Source organism: Cetorhinus maximus, chromosome 8 (genome assembly GCF_964194155.1).
Source record: "Cetorhinus maximus chromosome 8, sCetMax3.hap1.1, whole genome shotgun sequence".
NCBI classification, from domain to species: Eukaryota; Metazoa; Chordata; class Chondrichthyes; order Lamniformes; family Cetorhinidae; genus Cetorhinus; species Cetorhinus maximus.
In genome coordinates, this window is record NC_135886.1 from 76,047,799 (window position 1) to 76,070,373 (window position 22,575).

The following is a 22,575-nucleotide window of genomic DNA, read 5'->3' on the forward strand; positions in this document are numbered from 1 at the left end:
ACTACTTAGGAGAACTAAATCAGGCAAAGGCAACTACAAGATAGGCACTAAGAGAATGCACAAGTGTTGAGTTCTGTGGGGATTGTGGGGAGTTTATTGCATAAAGTTGGTATGGAGTGGTTTTGAAGTGGCTTCATTTTGAGGAATGTGACCACGAGGACATTATGGTGGCCAGTAACTGAGGGTGTGTGACTGTTGGGCAATATGAATCTGGGTTGTATTTGTGGGGACTGGATTGAAGTAGTCATTGATAGTCTATCTGGAACATGGACCTGTCCGCTGACTCCTCATTTCCTCCACCTCCTCCTCATCCTCCTCATCCCAAGGTCACCGCCAAATTGATGGTGGCAATAACTGTGCCCTCATGACTGCCAGGTTGCGAAGATGCAGCACAGCACTGTGAATCAGGATGCCCGCTCTTGTTAGTACAGGAGTGTACCTCTAGATTGTTCAAGGCAGTGGAACCTTTGCTTCGGCACCCCACTTGCCTGCTTGATGCTGTTTGACATTGCAGTATGGCTTTCGTTATATGTGTGTTGAGCACAAGTGGTTGGGTTGTGGAGGGAAATCATCAGCTAGATGTAGAGTGTCAGACCTGGTTACCTCTAGTTTGAACTGGTGGCTGAGAGTTTGTTGGTTCTGAATTGTGCCCTGTACGCCAAGGTCTAGGCCATTAATATATATCAGGAACTGCACAAGTCATAACGCCAGCCCCACTATAAACCTTCTTCCAGTCTGAAAAAAACCACTCAGTCTCTTTCCTGTTACTCAGCCAATTTTGTAGCCATGTTGGTGTAGTGGGTCCTCCACAGCAGATGGAGTTGGTGGGGGAAAGTAACAAGCAAAGGAACTGGTCAGCCCCTGTGGGCCCCTCCGTGCAGGAACAGGTCTTTGCTAAGCTGGGGTGATCAGAGTCAGAGGCTGTGAGGAGGGAGCAAGGGCTGCAGAGGCGGCAAGGAGCAGAAATCCAAGACTTGTGAGCCAAGGCCATGAGCAGGGTAGCTTGAAGCTTCTGACTGTGGCTACAGAACTGGGAAGTGGAGTGCACAGGACAAATAGCTGCTGGAGGTCTAGTCAGATTGCTTATACAGCACCCCTGAATCCAAGGAGAGGAATTCCCTTTGTTTCTGGGAGACAAGATAAACTGGGTCATGTGGTCATAGGAAATTAACAATAGGAGTTCCACCAGCTGAACTCTGCTATCCAGCTGATTAGAGATCAGTATTTAAGCTTTCGACAGTATCCTCATGGATCGGAGTGTTGGCTGCCAATATGCATTGCAAATAGTTCATTCCTCTAAATTAAGCTTTTCCATTATTGTTGATAATGATTTGATGCCAGTGGAATAAAGGATCCATGTTTTATAACCTCCATGCAATCTGTGTGCTTGAATTTCACGTTACATTGCTACTGTCTCTTTTATTCCATGAGCTCCGATGGCACTTTATCAAATGTCTTTTGGAAATCCATGTTTACCACATGAACCACATTGCCCTCATCCACTTTCTTGATTACTTCATTGAAAAACTCAAGCAATTTAGTTAAACATGATTTGCCCTTAACAAATCCATGATAGCTTACCTTAATTAACCCACATATGCCCAAGTAACTGTTAATTTTGGCTTTAATTATCATTTCTAAAACCTCCCCCACCATTGACATTAAATTGACTAGCCTGCAACTGCTGTTACTGGGATTACCCTTACACCCTTGTTTGAACAGAAGTGTAACATTTGGAATTCTCCAGTCCTCTGGCATAACCCCTGTATCTAAGGAAGATTGGGAAATTATGGCCATTTCCTCTGCCATTTCCACCCTTAACTGTCCTCAGTGTTCTTGGATGTATCTCATCTTGTCCTGGTGACTTATCAACTTTAAATAAAGCCAGTCTATCTAAAAATGCCTCTTTGCCAATTTGAAACCCTTCAAGTGTATGAACTACTCCCTCTTTCACCATGACCTGAGCAGCATCTTCTTCCTTGGTAAAGACAGATGTAAAGTATTCATTTAATACTCAACCATGCCCCCTACCTCCTTTTAGGTCCATACTCAGCCCCACTCCTCCTTTTACCATACTTTTACTATTTATTTATTTATCTATTTAACCCATAAGCTTAGTGTTGCCAGCTCTGGTTGAGTGCATTCCAGGGGTTTGCATCACATGCCTTAAATTACAGGAATGGTCCAAGCAAGTTGTTTCCTTTATTATTTCTCAATTTTAATCTCCACCAACCACTGGAAATTTCACCAGGAAAGTAAAACATTCATAAGTAACACTTCAACTTGGAGGACCTATAGGCATGCCTCACTTCATAAGGATTTCTTCAGGTCTAGTTTATATTCATTTAATAAACGCAGTTGCTAAAGAACACACAGAAAAAACATACTGAACTATTACTGATGTAGTATAATTGCCTGGAGTAATATTTATTAACATAATCAGAAATGCACAATGAAAAAATTTACAAATAATCTCCTTCATACAAGAAACAGAAATATGGTACAAAACCTTCAAGTATTACTTTATCAAAGCTTCATTGGTATCTCCTTCACTTTCTACCAGGATTCATAATATTTGATATTCAAGTAGTTTTGACAAAATCACACATTATGCTTTGATTAAAACCCAAATAATGACTGTGGTCATTTGACTAAGTCACGCCTTTTCAAATATTTATCCAATTCCCTTTTGGGAGTTACTATTTAATCTGCTGCCACCATCCTTTCAGGAACAGTTACAATTACATCTAGATAACAAAACAGTACAATAAGAAGGTATAGCACCAGTTGCTCAATATACATATGTCTAAAAATTATGGTATAATATTAGCATAATTCATTTGAATGGCATTCAATTGTCTGCAGTTAGCATCATATTTTTTAAAACAATCTTTCTCTTTTAAAATATTGGAAGACATGGCATTATCCGGATATCCGGATGCTGAACTGGAGTTTTTTTTTAAAAGGGTCATAAGTTCGCCTTGGAACTGTCAACAAGCATGCCTTTTCCAAGAAATCACCTGACCAGCATGTAATTGAAGAGGAAGAGCTGTTTGTTTGCTTTGAACTGTAATCACTTTGACTGGTGGGGGGAAAAAACTGGTGAAGGCACAGGCAACTGACTTATTGGAAATCACATGGCTGAGACAAACTAAGTTTTGAACCTGTTGTTTGTGAACTTGGTCTTTCGGGGAATAAACTAAGAAGGAAGACTATCCTAGATGGCTTTCCCCCTGCCTTGTCTGAAATTCCGTGTGTGGTTATCAATCCACAGCCAGAGAATTCTCATCTGCGCATAACTTGTCTGGATTTGGGCCTGAAAGGCTGGGAGAAGAAAGATTGGTCTGGCCCTATTTACATCCACGCCGTTGCTCCTTTGGAAAGAACATCCCGACAACTACGGTGACCAGCGAACAGTCTTCACTCAAGGGGGCACCAGATCAACAGTGTCAAAACCCTGCGAATTTTATCTTTATTCTTATAAAGTTTTTCCCAACTGCCCATCTCTGCAGAGACTTTGTGTGTGCCTTGTGTGAGTGTGTGTCTTGTGTGTGTGCTGGGGAATTTTTAAAAGGGATAGACAATTATACTTCCAGACTACAATTATTTGTTAACCGGATCTTGCAACTTGAAGAAGTTTTGTTTTGTAATAAATCAATCATTCTGAGTTTATTGAAAGAAGCCTGGTTAAAGTCTCTTTTATTCTGCGTAACAGTAGCAAAGGTAAATAATTGGCCACTTTGGTGAGTGAATTAAACTCTTAAACTAATGGTATGACCTGGGGAGTCGTGGGTCTAGGTAAACTGTGCACTCCTCCCGTCCAGGTTGAAACACTGCCCTTTTAAAAGAAATTTTGACCAATTTTAAATAAGCAAATTAGGGCCTGTATTAAAATACCAAAGTAATGACAAAAATAAAGTGTAAAATAACTCCCAGTCATTTCTAGTCAATATTTACAATGATCTTAATTCAGTGTTTTCCAAAACCTTTTTTTCCATTATTTGTAAGTTATTAACTGATTTGGGTTCACACAGCATTTCCTGGACGCATTACAACAGTATTCTAATTTAGATCTACTAAACTAATAAAAACATGTCAGTTCTGATCAATGATTCCCCTGGAATGTTAACTTCTTTTTCACTTTCAGATACTGCTGCGTTTTCTGTTTTTATTCCAAAATTCCAGAATGTGCAGTTTTCCTTTTATTTTTATGATTTATATTATGAAGGTACTGTCTTCTTACTAAAACTAGTATTGACAAAATTCATAGTTTAGTATTAGAATAGCAGAAAGGACATTCTTACTATTAGACTGGGATAGAGTAGAAAAAGTGCAATTGTCACCAAGATTATGACAGGAAGAATGATGTCACATAGGCAGATTGTAGCCTACTGGGTGTACAGGCTATTGTTTCAACAAACATGACAACACAAATAATTTGGTACTCAGCTTCATATCTTCACGTGGAAATGTAACATGACCATAATATGGGTAGCATCAGACTTCAAAGCTGAACAATGCAGGTGTAACCCTGACGTTTACTCGAGCTCTGTCTCAAGTTGGAGATGAAGTTTCAGCTCTTTAATGAATGAATTCAATGATTATATTGATATAGGCTGATTTTATTACAATTATTTATATAAATATATATCTTATGACTTTTACTTTATGCATCAGAGTGGTAGAACTGACATTTAAATATTCATTAATTGCAAAGTTATTACCTGCTGATTGTTATTTAGTTGGATCAACAAGCTTCCTAACAGGTCTTTTTAGCCCTGCAATATAACATTCTGCTTCGGTAAGGTGAACCAATAACTATGAAAGTGTAGCAAATCATGATCTCCCATGTTCCCTTTAATAAAAGGAAACCACAATGTATCACTGCATTGTACCTACTGCCACATCCATCATTGGTAATGAGAAGTTACCCACAGGTGTAACAATCTTATCGTTTGCACTCTATGACTATATGCAGGTGTTCTATGCATCTTCATTGCATATCAGTTTTGAAAATTTTCGTTATTTGAGGTTTGCCATTAGTCAAGTTTGTGCTTCACTTGTTCAAAAAGCTGAATGACTCTCACTGCTGGGACACAGCCTTCTCTTAGAATGGTGATTCCTTCTGAAGAAAGTAAATAATTTCTGTGAGAAGCGGATGAATCATAGCCAAAGCCCATTGCAATTACTGCTGAAGTGGTCTTTAGAGAATTATTGAGAATAACTGAAAAATGTCACATTAAAGCTAACATCATAATTTTTGAAAAGTTCATTCATATGTAAAGGCTTGTGCTAGGCTAATACTAGTTATTGGATAAAATCAGTTTACAATTGTATTTCTTCTATGAACTTCACAGCTGTCAAGATGAGTTGCATCTGGCTGACCTGCACAAGTATTAATAATACATACATCTGTATAACAAATGCTATGACAGAAAATTGCTCAGCACTAGAGACTGCCAGATGTGCAGCTAGTCCAACTGTAACTCCATCTCATAATCTAACCACCACTATGTTAACATATTAAAACTAATATATAATTTGAAGAAATAGACACATCCATGAACCTTAAGGGCTAAACAAATGTTGATGTTTTTGGATACAGTCAGGTTAATCAGTAATTAAAAAAATATATAATTAACATATTTGAACAAAATTCTGTAATACCATCATCAATCTTGGTACAGTTGACGACAGTGGAAGCAACCAATTCATTGGAGTTTCCATCACATAAAACGCCATCAATTTTGTGTCCAAGGCGCCTATTAATAAACATGAACACACACATATTGAGAAATGCATGTACCATAAGGTAAGACAGCAATTAGTTCAATGGCACTATTTGAATACATACGAGATAACCATGTCATGGTGGGTACTATCAGGCTCTCCACTAGGGTTGGCTGACGTAATGGCTAGTGGACCAGTCATATTCACGAGATGGGCTGTTACAGTGTGGTCAGGAACACGGATCATGATGCTATCCTTTGTACCAACATGGCCATAGGCAGCACCAACACCTTTAATAAAGAATACATTCTGATTCCTTAGAATCTCATATAATTTCATATTGAATATAACTGATAAAACTGGCTGTTTGAATAGGGATCATTGATGCTTTGAAATGTTCAACTAATTGTGATGCATACCTAGTTTCTTCAACCATTCTCCTTTCTTCACAATACAGCTGATCCCTCCAGGGTAGACATGGTTCATGAACTCCCAGAGCAATGGGCTGAATGGAGGATGCACCGCAGACAGCTGATCCAGATTGGAGATACAGATACAGATGGGCTTCTCCATAGGACGCTCCTGGAAAATCATGGGCAGCAATCATGCATTAAAAGACTGAAAAGTGCACTCTGTGGCAAATGATATTACTGGGTAAGTATAAAAAGCTGTAAGAATCATGTCTGAAGGTACAGCATTTATGTCTCACTGCTTTTGGCATCCTTACCTTTATGTTGTAGATACGTTCAATAGCTTCTGGGTGTTTACAGGAAGCTGCCAGAGCATACACAGTATCAGTTGGGATGCCGCACACACAACCAGAATCTAAGATCTTTGTGATAGTTTGTAGACCACTAGTTTGCCGTGAAGTAGAAATGGGACAAGGCAAAGAGGCTTGATCTTTCTTTTTGTTTGTTCCAGCCTGTGATTTTTGAATAAGAATGTTAAGATATTTCAGAAAAATAATTGGATAATACTATAATGAAAATGATCCTTCAGGTTTTTCTAAAATGAATCATCAATGTGCAAGGTCTAGATTGCAGAACTCTTCTTCAGAACTCAATTAAAAAGTACGTTGCAGAATAAAGTAGATTATAGTCAAGATGTTTATGTCAGTTTACCTGTTCATGAAATAGTATTCAATATTGTTTACATTTAAATAAACACACTGTCCTCTGTTTAATTAATGGACAAGATATTTGTAAACAAAAAATAGAAAATTGATGGAGCATTAGGAAGTTATTGAAATTTGGATGACGTCCCAAACCGTAAATATTATACTTGAGCAGTTTATAAACTACCACGAAAGTTAAAGAGATGTATATGATGCAAGGTAGTTTACTCCCTAACTGGTGGATCTTTTTATGGTGTGGTTCACAGAAATTCGAATGATAGGCTACTTCATGATAGGAGCATTATACCATGCAATCAATACACATGGTTGCTAAAGTCGTGCAGTGTTTAAGTGCCTTCCATTTAAGGTCATCAAACTTGACTACATTCAGTAAATAGGTCAACTGGCGTTTACTTGCCATTCGGTGACAAGTTTGCAAAGTTGTAGGTACATGAAAATGCAGCTCCACGTAAGGATAAAAATGCTTTAAATGGTTACTTTAAGATATTTTTGTCAGACTACTGTTTCATATCGGAAATATAATGGATTCTATCAAAACCCATATGTATAATAATGCACATGTTGGCATTCTTTAACTATTAAACCTCACATTACAAAGGATATTTTTAAAAATGTGTTTATGATGTTAGTCCAACAAGTTTTACTGGAAACATATGTGAGTTTACCACATTTCATGAATGGTATTCTATCACACTCCTGACTTGAGCCTTGTAAATGGTGGACAGGCTTTGAGGAGTCAGGAGTAGAATTACTCGCTGCGGGATTCCTAGCCTCTGACCTGTTCTTGTAGCCATAGTATTTATATGGCTAGTGTCACGACTCACTGTGGATAGTGCACTGTAATATCAAACCCCACTGTTCCCCGAGCCGCGACAAATGTAAAAAGTTTGACCAAACCACCAGATTGCCCCAATTCTACCTAACTGTTTAATTTAGGTTAACAGAATATGAGCACCAGGTTTGTAAATGTAATAATTAATTAACTGTTTATTGAACAAACTGTCGTTAACCAGTGGCAAAAGAAAGAAATATGGACTGTTAATTTCTAATTCTATAACCTAAACTTTACCCCTTCTTAAATCCATATACACACACATACAAGATACATAAGACACACAAAAAACATGGATTTTATGGGTGGGATAAAACAGTTCAATAGCACCAATTCTGGAGTACAGGATTCGATGGGTTGATTTTGATCGATGTCTTCCAAATTCCTTTCAGTTCTTGTTGATGACACGAGGTGGTCTTCCAGCACTTTCAGTATTTAGTTCATTGGTTGAGCACTTGCCTTTCAATGTCTCTAACAATGATTTTCCTCTTTAGCTCTTGACAAGGGTTTTCAGAGAGAGAGAGAGCAGGTTATAGAGATATGAGGAGAAAACCAGATGAGCTGTTATTGTGGAATTACTGGAATCTTCCACACACAAGAGAAAGAGGTTTTAGGTCTTGTTTCTTTCAGGCTAGAGCTATTCTGCTGCACTGCTTCTCACACAAAACCCGGTCACCTGGTCAGGAGCCAAATAAAATGCTGCTGTCAGGCAGCTCTCTTGGTCCAGGACTCCTTTCCGGCACCAGCCTGTCTTTCATGGCACACTCTGTTCCAGGACTGCAACATTGTATATATCTCTCATCCTGTTCTAGTGGACATGTCTTTCAACCTGCAGACATTGTAATTCTAATCCATAGTCCAACAGAAGATAAAAAGATATGTCCTTTACAACAGTCCAACAGAAGTAAAAAGATATATTCCTCACACTAGTCAGTTCAGTTTCTGGTCAATGGTAACTCCAGGATGTTGATAGTGGGGAATTCAGCGATGGTAATGCCATTGAATGTCAAGGGATGATGGTTAGATCCTCTCTTGTTGAAGATGGTCATTGTCTGGCACTTGTGTGGCATGAATGTTACTTGCCAATTGTCAGCCCAAGCCTAGGAATTATCCACTTCTTGCTGCATTTGGACATGGACTGCTTCAGTATCTGAGGAGTCATGAATGGTGCTAAACATTGTGCAATCATCAGTAAACATTCCCGCTTCTGACCATATGATGGAAAGAAGGTCATTGATGATGCAGCTGAAGATGGTTGGACCAAGGACACTACCCTAAGGAACTCCTGCAATGATGTTCTGGAACTGAGATGATTGACCTCTAAAAACCACAACCATCTTCTTTTGTGTTTGGTATGACTCCAACCAGCGGAGAGTTTCTCCTGATTCCCATTTTCTCCAGTTTTGCTACTGTGCCTTGATGTCGCAATTGGTCAAATGCTGCCTTGATGTCAAGTCAGTCACTCTCACTTCATCTCTGGAATTCAGCTCTTTTGTCCATGTTTGAACCAAGGCTGTAATGAGGTCAGGAGCTGAGTGGTCCTGGCAGAACCCAAATTGAGCATCAGTGAGCAGGTTATTGCTCTGTGATAGCACTGTTGATGACCCCTTCCACCCCTTTAGTGATGATCGAGAGTGGGCTGATGGGGCAGTAATTGGCTGGGTTGGATTTGTCCTGCTTTTCGTATAGGACATACCTGGGTTATTTTCCACATTGTTGGACAGATGCCAGTGTTGTAGCTGTACTGGAACAGTTTGGCTAGGGCTGCAGCAAGTTCTGAAGCATAAGTCTTCAGCACTATTGTTGGAATATTGTCAGGGCCCATAGCGTCTGCAGTATCCAGTGTCTTCAGCTGTTTCTTGATATCATGTGGAGTGAATCGAATTGGCTGAAGAATGGCATCTGTGATGCTGGGGACCTCTGGAGGAGGCTGAGATGGATCATCCACTTGGCACTTCTGGCCGAAGATTGTTGCAAATGCTTCAGCCTTATATTTTACACTGATGTGCTGGGCTCCCCCATTATTGAGGATGGGGATATATCTGGAGTGAGTTGTTTAATTATCCACCACCATGCATGACTGGATGTGGCAGGACTGCAGAGCTTAGATCTGATCCATTGGTTGTGGAATCACTTAGCTCTGTCTATCACCTGCTGCTTATGCTGCCTGGCATGCAAATAGTCCTGTGTTATAGCTTCACCAGATTGGCACCTCATTTTTAGGTATGCCTGGTGCTGCTCCTGGCATGCCCTCTTGCACTTTTCATTGAACCAGGGTTGTTCCCCTGGCCTGGTGGTAATGATAGAGTGGGGGATATGCTGGGCCATGAGGTTACAGATTATAGTTGAGTACAATTCTGCTGCTGCTGTTGGCCCACAGCGCCTCATGGTTTCCTAGTCTTGAATTTCTTCATCTGTTTGAAATCTATCCCATTTAGCACGGTGGTAGTGCCACACAACATGATGGAGGATATCGTCAATGTGAGAACAGGACTTTGTCTCCAAAAGGACTGTGCAGTGGTCACTCCTACCAATACTGTCATGGGCAGATGCATCTACCACAGGCAGGTTGTTGAGGATGAGATCAAGTATGTTTTTCCCTCTTGTTGGTTCCTGCCTCAAACCAATCTAGCAGCTATATCCTTTAGGACTTGGCCAGCTCAGTTTGTGGTGGTGCTGCCGAGCCACTCTTGGTGATTGACATTGTGAAGTCCCCCATCCAGAGTACATTCTGCGCCCTTGCCACTCTCAGTGCTTCAAGTGGTGTTCAACATGGAGGAGCATTTGCTGAGGGAGGGTGGTACGTGGTAATCAGCAGGAGGTTTCCTTGCCCATGTTTGATCTGATGCCATGAGACTTTATGGGGTCCGGAGATGTTGAGGACTTCCAGGGCAACTCCCTCCTGGCTGTACACCATTGTGCCGCCACCTCTGCTGGGTCTGTCCTGCCGGTGGGACAGGAGATACCCAGGGGTTGTGGTGGTCGTGTCTGGGACATTGTCTGTAGGGCATGTAATGGTGAAGACCACTATGTCCGGCTGTTGCTTGACTAGTCTGTGAGACAGTTATCCCAATTTTGGCACTAGCCTCCAGATGTTAGTAAGGAGGACTTACTTAGTAAGTAAGCAGGGTCGACAGGGTTGCGTTTGCTGTTGTTGGTTCCAGTACCTAGGTCGATGCCAGGTGGTCTGTCTAGTTCCATTCCTTTTAGAATATCCATATGCATATTCTGTCAACATGTTCCATTATAAATTCCCACATCCACATTTATAATGGAAATCGCCTACTGTTATGAAAGCCATACTTACCTCATTGACAGTGGAGGTTGGGAATCTCAACTCTCGATGGGACTCGGAGCTTTTGCACTTGTGCAGACCAGAAGCGGGCTGTATATGCACAGCTGCACAGCTTTGCAATTTTTATATTCCGTGGGCCCAGTGCGACATTTGCAGAGAAGAAAAACAGCATGAAAACCCGAGTCAGGTGACCGGGACCAGAGCGCCATTTATGGCTAGTGTCCCAGGCAAAGGACATGGGAAGGGGGCCGGGAGCAGTCCCAAAAAGAAGAGTCCCAGACAGGGGACAGAGACAGGTCCCCGTTAAAGTGAAAAACAGAAGAGCAAAGAAACAGGCTGCAAACAAGAAAAGGGCTGTGGTTTGCAGACTTTAAGTAAAGAGGACTCAGGGGAAGCCTGATAATCGAAGGGGCCTCAGGAGAAGCCCTGAAGATTCAAGAAGGCAGTCAACGTTTGGTGACTCCATGCTGCAGGCCGCTGCGGCAAAGGTCCCCCTTAGGAGCAGTAGTGTTCTACTCGTATGGCCGACGAGCTGCAGTTGTGCTTGTGAGTTGGTGCTTGAGTGTATGTGCTTGGGAATTCAGGGGAACGTAATCTCGGGAGATGAGATTGAAACCTTGTGCATTGGCCATTGTTGACTTCGTCCAAGTTGGAGCGACTTTTGGAGAGAATTCCCAGGTTAGATCTTTGAAGGTGAAGACTGGAATCCCTCGTGAGTGAAGACAGAGTTTCAGTGAGATTGGTTGACTCACAATGTTACTGAAGTCTGGGTGGGTTGTTGCGAAATTAGTCTACTCTGTCTCGGTCACACTGTGCCATTTATTGTGCCGTGTGGTGTGTTTGACCACAGTTTGCTTGTTAATTCACATGTACCTCATATTAATCCTGAATTTAGAGTATAAGATAGATATTGTAAATAGTTTCATCTTTCTGACCTTGTATAGTAACGTTTATTTTTATTTGTTCAAAACCTATGGAATCTTGTGGCTTTATTCCATTAGCAAGAGTTCTGAATCTCAAACTTTGTCTACTTTAAACAAAATGTTATTAGTCCCTAACCGAATCTTACCAAAAACTTTGGGGTCTAGTCAAGGATCATAATACTATGTAAACTTGTCATACTGGAATCATGCCTTCAAGCCAGTGGTGCCAATGTGTCTCTCAACTCCTCACCTTGTACTGCACAGAAATTCTTGTGTTTCAACCAACTTAACTGTCTTGCTTCCCAAGCTTTATTAAGTCGTGCTATTTAAATATAAACAGCAATATAAGGTTAAAATATATAAAAATAGGAACAGAATGTTTATCTTTAAAATTGGGACCTGAATTATATCTAGATGCACTGGTCCAGCTATCCCCTGCCCTGTAATCCTGCTTCAACTGAACACCAAACTTAGCCTTAACGTTAGTGTGCAATAAATTGAAAAATGATTAAAATTACAAACAAATAGATAACATATAGCATCTACCTCGTATAGAGAGTCACCCAGAGGAATTAGTTGTTTCCCAAACATATGGTTGGCAAAAGAGGCAATTGCTCCGTAAACACAGACAAGACTGAACAAAGTCAGCATCACACCTGTGGGATTAACAATGGAGAGAAATAATTGTCAATGCTCACATGGCTATAAAATAAACATTTTTTAAAAATTAAAATAACTTGAACTAGTGATTGACCTTCCAAAGGAAGAGGCAGTCGCTCCAGGGTGAAGAGTAGAAAGCAGATGATTATCACTTCCATAATGACTGTGACTAGGAGTAGCACCATGTTAATATAAGTAGCTGTGATAGAGCACACCAATAAATTAATTCCTCATGGACACAAGGCATTGAAGTACACAAACTGAAATGCATTGCAATTAAAACACTCACCTGAGATAACCAGAAACATGTTGACTATAAGGAAAGCTACCGCTCCTGCAGTGAATCCACCATCAGAACTGGGATCAATATTTAACAAATGACCTGCATGAAACACAAATTTATGAAACTCCTTACATACAGACATGAATATAAATGTACAATACTACTGTCAATAGCATTTGAGTAAATTGAGCAAGACATTAAGGCTGAGAATTTCCAGTGAAGATATGGTGGCAAGAAATTGTTCATGGAAATTTCCAGTCCACTGAGAATTGATTGAGGTTTGAAACTTTCTGTGAGAGGTGCTTTTGTGTGAAATTTTAATACACATGTAATGACTTCCTTTCCTTGTTAACATGATTTTATGCTAATATGACTTCATACAATAAGTTGTTAATAGTGAGGAGAAAAGAGATAAGTTGTTAGGCATTCATGACATTTCAAGGTTAAAGGAGGAAGTGCTCATCTAGATAGCTGTGTAGCAGAATGGTATCACAATACAAAATCACCTCCATTCTTGCAAATGAATCCTGAACGCATAAAGTTTAACCAGGGACCCAGGGATCAGCACATAGGGAATGATGACACAATCTTAAGACTTTGTCCATGCATTACTTAATATGCTGTCTTACTGTATCACAACTGAGAAAAATAAAATGTGTTTATCAAATCTGAATAATATGCAGCAACATATTTTATAGTTGCATGGCATTGCAATGTTTCTGTAGTATGAGATTTTTAAGCCACAAGTATGTTATGTAAGCAATGGATAAATGTTACAATGAGGTTGGTATAATAATGTGTAAATTAAACCCAAAATGAATGTGCAGCGCATACATGCCTACAGTATATTCCCATGAATGAATTATGATTTTAATAGTACAGAAATATTTTTGTAAAAATGACCATTTTAGCATTGGGTAGATTGATAACATAAATAGGGCACACTCCTTGTAGCAAAGAATAAGACGAACATTTTAAATGTAAAACTTTGTTTAGTTAAAGAAATTTCACATTTAGAGAAACAATAAAAAATTGTTGCATATACATACACATATATTTATAAAGAATTGCTTGTCAGAGTAATCCTGCATTGACAAGTATACCTGCAAATCGAAGCCAGGTCCACGTTGCCCAGATAGCTGCATAACAGAGGGGTAATATAGAGCCAAAACGCCTTCCTCCTCGAACTTGAATCCTGGACACGTAGAGTTGGATTAGAGCTCCAGGGATCAGGACCCAGGGAATAGTAAGATGAGCTTGGGCCTGGTCCAAGTTTGCACTCTGGATTGCGGACAGGGCTGCCAGTCCATTGCAAATGTAGAAGAGGGCGTCTGGAAGCTGCACAGTAGTAAAGGATGGGGGCTCCTCAACTTTGGTGAACCTCTGTTTTAGGGCAAATAGAATATTCTGAAATGTTTTTGAAGAGAGGATTTGGGTTCCAATAGGAATCAGTGCCTTTTCTGCTATCGAGTTGATTAGGCTGGCAAATGTTGCATAAATGGAGAGGGCTGTATACATGGAGCAAACTGCTCCAAAAAATCTGTAATATGATACACTGTTAATCTGAGGAATGGTGGAGATGGTGAGAAGAACAAAAAAGCCATTATGGATCATTTCAAGTTTGTTTATATTCAGAGACATCAGGCACAAAATCAAAGCTGTGACCAAAAAAAACCAGTCTCCTGTCATCCTGGCTCTGCTGCTGTCTAAATTATTAACATTTATGAGGACTGTTAAAATGAACTCCTCCCAGGACTTCACAAGCCAGTACATACTATGGACACAAAACTTCGTGGTAAAGTAGACATCATTGCGCAAATAACCATAGTAGCTGGCACAAAGCTGAGCGATAGAATTTATGCTGACCCACACAGCTCCCACATAAAATGATTTAATGTATCCAAAGCAGTAAAAAGCAAAGAAGAAGGGAGAAATCACACTGCACAAGTTACCAAGTGCCATTGGCTCAGCATATTTGGTGTTCTTCTTTTTCTCTTCACCAATGGTCTTAGAAGATGATTTATTAGCTGCTCCAAGAAGCAGCACATTGAATAATGCATTGCCAAACCCTGGAAGGATGTACCTCTGGGTGACTCCCTTTAAAAGCAGGGCAGTGGCACCGTAAAACCCAAAGGCAACAATCACTAGTTCAAAGATTCCAGATAGTATTAAAGCCCATTGGCTAAAGAGGCCCACAGCCTCAAAAATGAGGGTAATTGTTATGGCCCCAAACACAAAAGGCATGATGTAATTAGTTGTAGCTGAACAGAAGGACAAAATAAATGCTACACTGATGTAAGCTACTAACCCTGCAACAGCTGACTCACTGATAGGAGGCAAAGCCACATTTGAACTATTATTTACAACACTGATGTTTTTTAGATTCAGAGCGCCCGAAGTGATATTAAGAGGGGAGTTTGCTCCCAGAATAATCCGAGTTGCCCCAAAGCTGCTCCACAAAGCTGAAAATGCTATAAAAGCTGTGCCACCTAGATGGTCGTACTTTCTGAAGGACATTAGTCCAGCAACAAGTTGTGTCACTCCACCAATCAAGACAAGGTGAACACCTAAAAAACAGAGAATGGAATCTTCAATAGAATTGGTTCCTTCCACAAGTTTCTTATTATACGATATCAAATATACAATCTTCATACTTGTTTCATTCTTGACCACTATAACTTTAAACAAGGTCAAAAGGCAATACTTAAAAAAGGGGTCTTGGGATTCGGAGACCTTTTAAAAAGAATCTCTCATTCAAAATCTCCTTAGCATTTGTTAATACTGCAGTTTTAGCTTTGTTGAGAAATGCTTTCTGCTTTGCAACACCTTGTTTCTGACTGACTTCAAAGGGGAGCAGTGTGATAACTCCTGGAGGAGGCAGTGTCAAAGTGCTGGGATTTGACAGCACAGAATTTAAATAGTTAGGGAATGCATGTTGGAGTGCTTGCACTCATAACTATTATATTTAGAAATTAGTTGGGTCACAGGAGGTCCAAGGAACATGGGAAGAAGATTGACAATGCATTTGAGTTGTATCCCATTCAGCATTGCTTTCTGCAGAGTCTCTCAAAACTTATTTTAGTGGTCAGAATGGACCCTAACAACTTTAGTGTTGCTGTGAAGGAAAAACTGCTTTCCAGTGATGCTAATAAATAGTACACTTTAAAGACAGCTTAATCTCAATGTCAAGACGCTTTTATAGAGAGCCTGAACACAGAAGCCCTTCTAAAAAAGAGGGAATGCGCTGAACATTAATGAATGTGACCTCTTCCATTGTTACTTTATGGCACATTCTATAATCTACTAACTATAGGGGAGTTAATAGTTAATGGGGGTGAAGTTCTCTGCTGGCTGCCCGGACATCGGCCATTACTTCAGCAGAAAAGCTGAAAACCTCCACAGGAACAGCGTAAACAGCATCTTCATAATTTTTCTGGGGCTCCTGCAGCTCTTCCCCCAGAGTTCCTGCATAAATTTATTCCTAATAAGTACATTATAAGGTACTTTCAGATCAGCGAAACAGGTTCTAGAAATATTTTTTATTGCACATGGTATATTAATCTTCCCTTTAGTTATATATCACTCTTCTAATCTAAAACAAATACCTGAATGTCACTTCTTTATGAATCCCTCTTTATTTTCCCTATAATAACTGTCTTTAACCTGACAACTAATACAAAACATGGACTAGGAATCACACATACATTCTTTGTTTTATTTACAAAACAAATATTTCATATCAGTGTTATGAAATCCGACTGCCCTGAGCGTCAGGAACATTCCTGAGTAATGCTACTACAACAAAACATCTCTAAGTTTTTCACATAATTGAAGTTTAGTTTCTATTGTTTTCTAAGCAAAATAAGAGGACAGTTTATATAATTTTGGGAGGAGATTACTACAGTACATTGCCGTGTTTTTACTAACCTGCCAAGATGTTTTCAGTTCCATTGGCCAAAATGCCTGTATTGACTTGAGCGAAATTCTGAAGAGCTACAAGGAAGGCACTGATTACATTGGCCAAGAGTCCCAGGACTCCTGGCTCACTGTAGAATACAGCAGCAAAACCATCTGAGCTGGACATTTTCTTTAAGTCTAGAATGAATGAATAAATTAATGTGTGAATTAAACAACATGCACTTCAATAATCAAACATTGCCTTTAAATCAAAATGAATGAATTTATGATTGAAATACAAAGCCCACCATGAACTTGACATTTTCATTTATGACACAATATATCATTCACAAAAATAGCCTATTGTTTCAAAAGATATAGTAGCTATAATGGGCAGGAAAAGACTGGATAAACTTATATATAATAACAAATAAACCATGTACAATACCATGTAAATGTAGACATAATAATAGATAGAGACACAAATATGGGGCCGGGTTTTCACCTTCCAATATGGCTGAGTACAGAAGCAGGAGTGTGAAAATATTCATGCCGCTGGTCAGAGTGTTGATTTGCTGGGACTCTCCTGCCCCTGGGCTATTTTCCCCATAAGTAGTGGGTAGCCCAATTGAGGGCAGTTGAAAACCTGTTAAGCAGCTCCCCCCCCCTCCCCGCCCCCCACCAACCCGTGTCATTGGGGATTAGGCTAGTTGCTTGGAAGCTGCCACCATGCATCAGGCCCAGGGTTCAGTGCTCCAGGCCCTTCCCAGCTGCCTGGCCACAGCTGTATTGAAAAACATTAAACTGTATGCACTTTATGTACTGTCAACTTTGAACTGTTACATAATGTATCTTTACAACTTTTATGAATAAAGTATATTTTTGGGGAAAAAAATTAGCTATTGTGTACATCATTTGTTACGCTGAAGTTGCCCTGGTAACGGTGTAGCTCTTATCACCAACTCACAATTTGATCTCTCCCACCACTACTCTGCTCCTTCTATTACTCTTTCTCCTCCTCCACACAGAATCGGTATGAAGAAACTGTTCCCACTCATGAAAGGATCGAGAATGAGAGGGCATGGATTTAAAGTAATTTGCAAAAGAAGCAAAAGTGATATGAGAAAACAACTTTTTCACGCAGCGAGTGGTTAATGTCTGGAATGCACTACCTGAGAATGTGATGACGGCAGGTTCAAGCAAAGCATTCAAAAGGGAATTAGACTGTTATCTGAAAAGGAACAATGTGCAGGGTAATGGGGAGAAGGCAGGAGAATGGCACTATATAAATTGCTCATTTGGAGAGCCAGTGCAGACACGATGAGCTGAATGGCCTCCTTCTGTGCTGTTAAATTTCAATGATTCACTATTCTCACCTTTAAAAATCCTTGCTTTCTATTACCTCGCAAGCCTCCCCTGTGATGATCTCCTTCCTTGTCTCCCTGAGCCTTGATGAATTTCATCTGCATCTCAGTTACCTTTGCTTCTCTTCTCATGGTGCTCCTGTCCTCCCTAAACTTTTCCTTCCATATAAATTTTGCCTGCACATAATCGAGGCCACCAACTTGACCTTGTGATCTTCTTTGGCCTCTCTACTATGGTATTGATCCCTCACAAGACCATCTCTAACTACCAACTTGTTTGCCTCATCACAAACTTGAGTCTAATCCTGGAAAGAGGTCCTTGCAAGTCACTTCCTTTTCAAACTCCAAATTTCCTGGGCTTTGACCTTCTTTCCCCACCCTCTACACTCTCTGTCCCTCCCAAGCTGGCATCTGGTGCATCCCCTCCCTTCACCCCATTATTGGCAGCTGCATCTTCAGTTGCCTATGCCCCATGCTCTGGAATCGCCCCCCTTTAAACCCCTCCACCAATTTTAAGATAGCACCTTTAATGCAATGAAATGTCCCAAGGCGCTTCACAAGAGCATTATAAAACAAAAGTATGACAGCAAGAAGATCTTATTTTAAGAAATATCTTAAAGGAGGAAAGCAAGGTAGAGAAGTTTAGGGAGGGAATTCTAGAGCTTGGGGCCTAAGCAGCTGAAGGCATGGCCACCATTGATGGAGCAATTGTAATTGGGAATGCACAAGAGTGTAGATATCTTGGAGAGTTGTGGGGTTGGAAGAGATTACAGAGGGGCAAGGCCATGAAAGGATTTGAAAACAAAGATTAGAATTTTGAGATCAAAATGTTGCTTGCCCAGGAGCCAATGTAGATCAGCGAGCACAGGGGTGATAGGAGAACGGGGCTTGCTGCAAGTTAAGACACAGGCAGCAGAGTTTTGATGACCTCAAGTTTATAGAGGGTAGAATGTGGGAGGCCATCCAGGAGTGCATTGCAGTAGTTGAAGACATGGATGAAGGTTTCAGAAATAGATGAGCTGAGATAGGGTGGTTGAGCAATGTTACAGAGGCGAAAATAGGTAGTTTTAGTGATGGCATGAATATAAGGTTGGAAGTTGATCTCAGGTTCAAAGGTGACACCAAGGTTACAAACAAACTAGTTTAATCTCAGGCTGTTGCCAGTGAGTGGGATGAAGTTGGTAGCTATGGATGGAGTTTGGACTTTGGACCAAAAACAATGGCTTCAGTCTTCCCAATATTTAATTGCAGGAAATTTTTGTTCATCCAGTACTGGAAGTTGGATAACCAATTGAATAATTTAGTGACAATGGAGGAGTTGAGGGAGGTGATGCCGAGGTAGAGTTGGTTGTTGAGATCATGTATGTGAAAACTAATGCTGTGCCTTTTGATGTGTCGGGAAGCAGCATGTAGATGGGAAACAGGGGACCGCCAAGGATTAAACCTTGAGGGATACCAGAGGTAATGGTACGAGAGCAAGAAGAGAAACCATTGCAAGTGGTTTTTTTGGCTACGATTTGAGAAATAAGAATGGAACCACATGAGAGCAGCCCTACCCAGCTGGATGACAGTGGAGTGGCATTGGAGGAGGATGGCGTGGTCAACAGTGTCAAAGGCTGCAATCGACAAGAAGAGCAAGTTTACCTTTGTCACAGACACCTAGGATGTCATTGTGACTCCGGTAAAGCTCCTCAAAAACTCACTTCTTTGACTAAGCTGTTGGCCGCCTTGCCTAACATATTCTTCTATACCTTGGCACTCATCATGAGGAGTCTGAGGACATTTATCTATTTTAAAGATGCTATACCAATGAAAGTTGCTGTTGTTAGAAGAATATTCTAACAATAGTACTCATTGAAACAATTAAGCCCATTAACTCTACATTTCGTTTTAATAATCAATTAATCAGGGCTGCATTAGACAAATACAGGGTTGTTTGGAAATTTTCAAAAGAGCTTCAGTGACTGGAGGGTTCAAAAAGTGACTAGCAACCAGAAAACCTACAGGAGACTCGAAGGCTTCAGCCTTGTGAATATGGCGCCATCTATTGGTAATGAAGAATGTACAACATCAACGCAAGTTTCTTTAAATTTTCCTGCATGATGTTTCTGGGGGATCACCATCCCGGCTCCTCCAAAACAGTACCAGCAATGACCGGAAAATAGTGCTATATTTGAAGCAAACGTTTTAATAGCACATTATAACAGTAACCGCATTGCTATTAGCAAAACGGAATAATTCAGAAAATGGCTGCAGGTGCTGGAAATCTACCTGACCTGCCGAAGGTTTCCAGAAAAGTTCAGAAAAAGGACCATTTCTGGGACCCATTCTTGAGGAGCCCCAGGAGCCCAGGGAACCGAACTGGAAATAGAACCACCAAATCAGTGATTGAAGTAATCGTTTCCCGGAGTCAGTTGTCGTATTTGCTTCCAGAACTGTGTTAACGCTTGTTTTCGAAACAGAAATGAGCCCATAAATTAGTAGAAACATTAGGTCTATTTTATCTTTTCCCTGAAATCGTTAAAGTATCATTCGTCAACCCTCACTGAATCTGATCCACTCATATTTTAGAAAGAAACATTTTGAGTACATTACCATGAACGCATTTCTTCAATCGGATTTCAGTTGACATTAATATCAAATTATCTAACGAATTTGAGCTGTCTTATCATATACTCTTATTCGACCTATATTTCAGTTTATTTCTCTGCTGGAGAAATACTTAGCTATCAAAGCCAATGATTTTATATATATATATATACACACACACACATATGTATGTATCAAATTAGATCAGATTTATATTTCTTTAAATCCATATATACTTTTGCTCTAGATTTTTTGGATCACTGTATTGTTTCTATATTAACAAACATCATCCTCTAACTGAATGAATGTTAATGCTGCTTACATGTAATGTTCCCGGAGCACCTTCCTCGCGGTTTTTTCAAACTATCCTATGCCTCTCAGTTTTATAGGTTTTGGCATCGAAAGAGGAAGTAGCAGAAATGGTGTTCCTGGCACACTTTAACCGACAACAATTTTTAAGCCCCATTATCTCTCACAGTTAACTTCCTTTTTCGTCACAGTAAACGCGCACAAATAAATTACAGGGGTTAGCTAATACGTCAAAATAAAAGCCCAGGAATTTGGAACGAGGAAAAACATTTTTTACCGCGTGACCATTCTTCATTACTTTCACGTCTTATTCGCGGGGATATTATTTTTTTTATCGTAATACTAAAGTTATATTTCTTCCTTGCAGGATTAAAATAATCTGAAAGTCGTTTTTAAAAAAAGTGTTGAGGCTGTGGCAGATGGAAACTCATTTCATAACGCGGAATGATGCTATTAACTGTCGTCAGGGTAACGAATAGTCCAAACATTTATTATTCACCTTGCTTCGTTTCCAAACCCTACTAAAACATTTAGATAAAAGCAAAAAACTGCGGATGCTGGAAATCCGAAACAAAAATAAAAATACCTGGAAAAACTCAGCAGGTCTGACAGCATCTGCGGAGAGGAACACAGTTAACGTTTCGAGTCCCTATGACTCTTCACCAGAATTTAGGAAGAATACAAAAGAGGTGAAATATAAGCTGGTTTGAGGGGGAGGGGGAACAGGTAGAGCTGGATAGAGGGCCAGTGATAGACGGAGATTGCCAAAAGATGTCATAGACAAAAGGACAAAGGGGTGTTGACGGTGGTGACATTAGCTAAGAAATGTGCTAATGGTGACATTAAGGGTAGAAAACAGGACGAGCAAGGGACAGGTAGCCCTCCACCTATCACTGGCCCTCTATCCAGCTCTACCTGTCCCACCCCCCCTTAAAGCAGCTTATATTTCACCTCTTTTTTATTTTTCCTTAGTTCTAGTGAAGAGTCATACGGACTCGAAACGTTAACTGTGTTCCTCTCCGCAGATGCTGTCAGACCTGCTGAGTTTTTCCAGTTATTTTTGTTTTTGTTCCTACTAAAACATTGTTTGCAAGACTACAGAAAATGTTCCATCCGGTTTTGTTAATGAACGGTGGAGATAATGTTACACAATACGCATTATATTCTTATTAGAACTTCAGAACTTCAGATGACTCCTAAGATACTAAAGACTAGGCGAGTTACTTTTCTTCACTTACTTCGCTTCCATCAATCTTCTGCCAGTGGCATGGGAAAGATTAAGAAGTCACGCAGGTTTTGAGGTCCTTAGCAGCATGATTTAGTAAGAGACTGTACTGTGGACCCTTGATTACGATACAGTGAGTGATGATACACGGAGTAGCAGTAAAGTGCAGCAATGACAGATTCAGAAGCCCTTGAGGAACAAGGTAGAAAGAGAAGTTAGAAGAATAAGAGGCTGATTACCAAGGAGAGATACCCCACATAAGCTGCACAAATTCTGCCCCTATTGTTGAATGAATTCTGGATATGCCAAGAGGAGCCCTGCCTCCAAAACCAA

The 22,575-nt window shown here is 40.2% G+C and overlaps 1 protein-coding gene across 4 annotated transcripts; it reads right to left on the minus strand.

Annotated features, from left to right (window-relative positions):
• Positions 1–3,836: 3,836 nt before the first annotated feature.
• On the minus strand, positions 3,837–21,164 carry LOC144683303 (putative threonylcarbamoyl-AMP synthase). 4 transcript variants are annotated; one of them, XM_078546240.1, is made up of 11 exons: positions 21,031–21,164; positions 16,786–16,953; positions 13,962–15,425; positions 12,865–12,957; positions 12,670–12,774; positions 12,462–12,571; positions 6,458–6,652; positions 6,150–6,312; positions 5,855–6,020; positions 5,668–5,762; positions 3,837–5,125 (listed from the first exon to the last, which is right to left on the minus strand). In XM_078546240.1, exons 2-11 carry the CDS (start codon positions 16,940–16,942, stop codon positions 5,040–5,042), a joined length of 2,634 nt encoding a protein of 877 aa, XP_078402366.1. In that variant the 5' UTR covers positions 16,943–16,953; positions 21,031–21,164; the 3' UTR covers positions 3,837–5,039. The 4 variants fall into 4 exon arrangements, with proteins under 4 accessions (XP_078402366.1, XP_078402369.1, XP_078402367.1 ...); XM_078546243.1 differs by lacking the exon at positions 13,962–15,425; XM_078546241.1 differs by lacking the exon at positions 12,670–12,774.
• Positions 21,165–22,575: the final 1,411 nt, after the last annotated feature.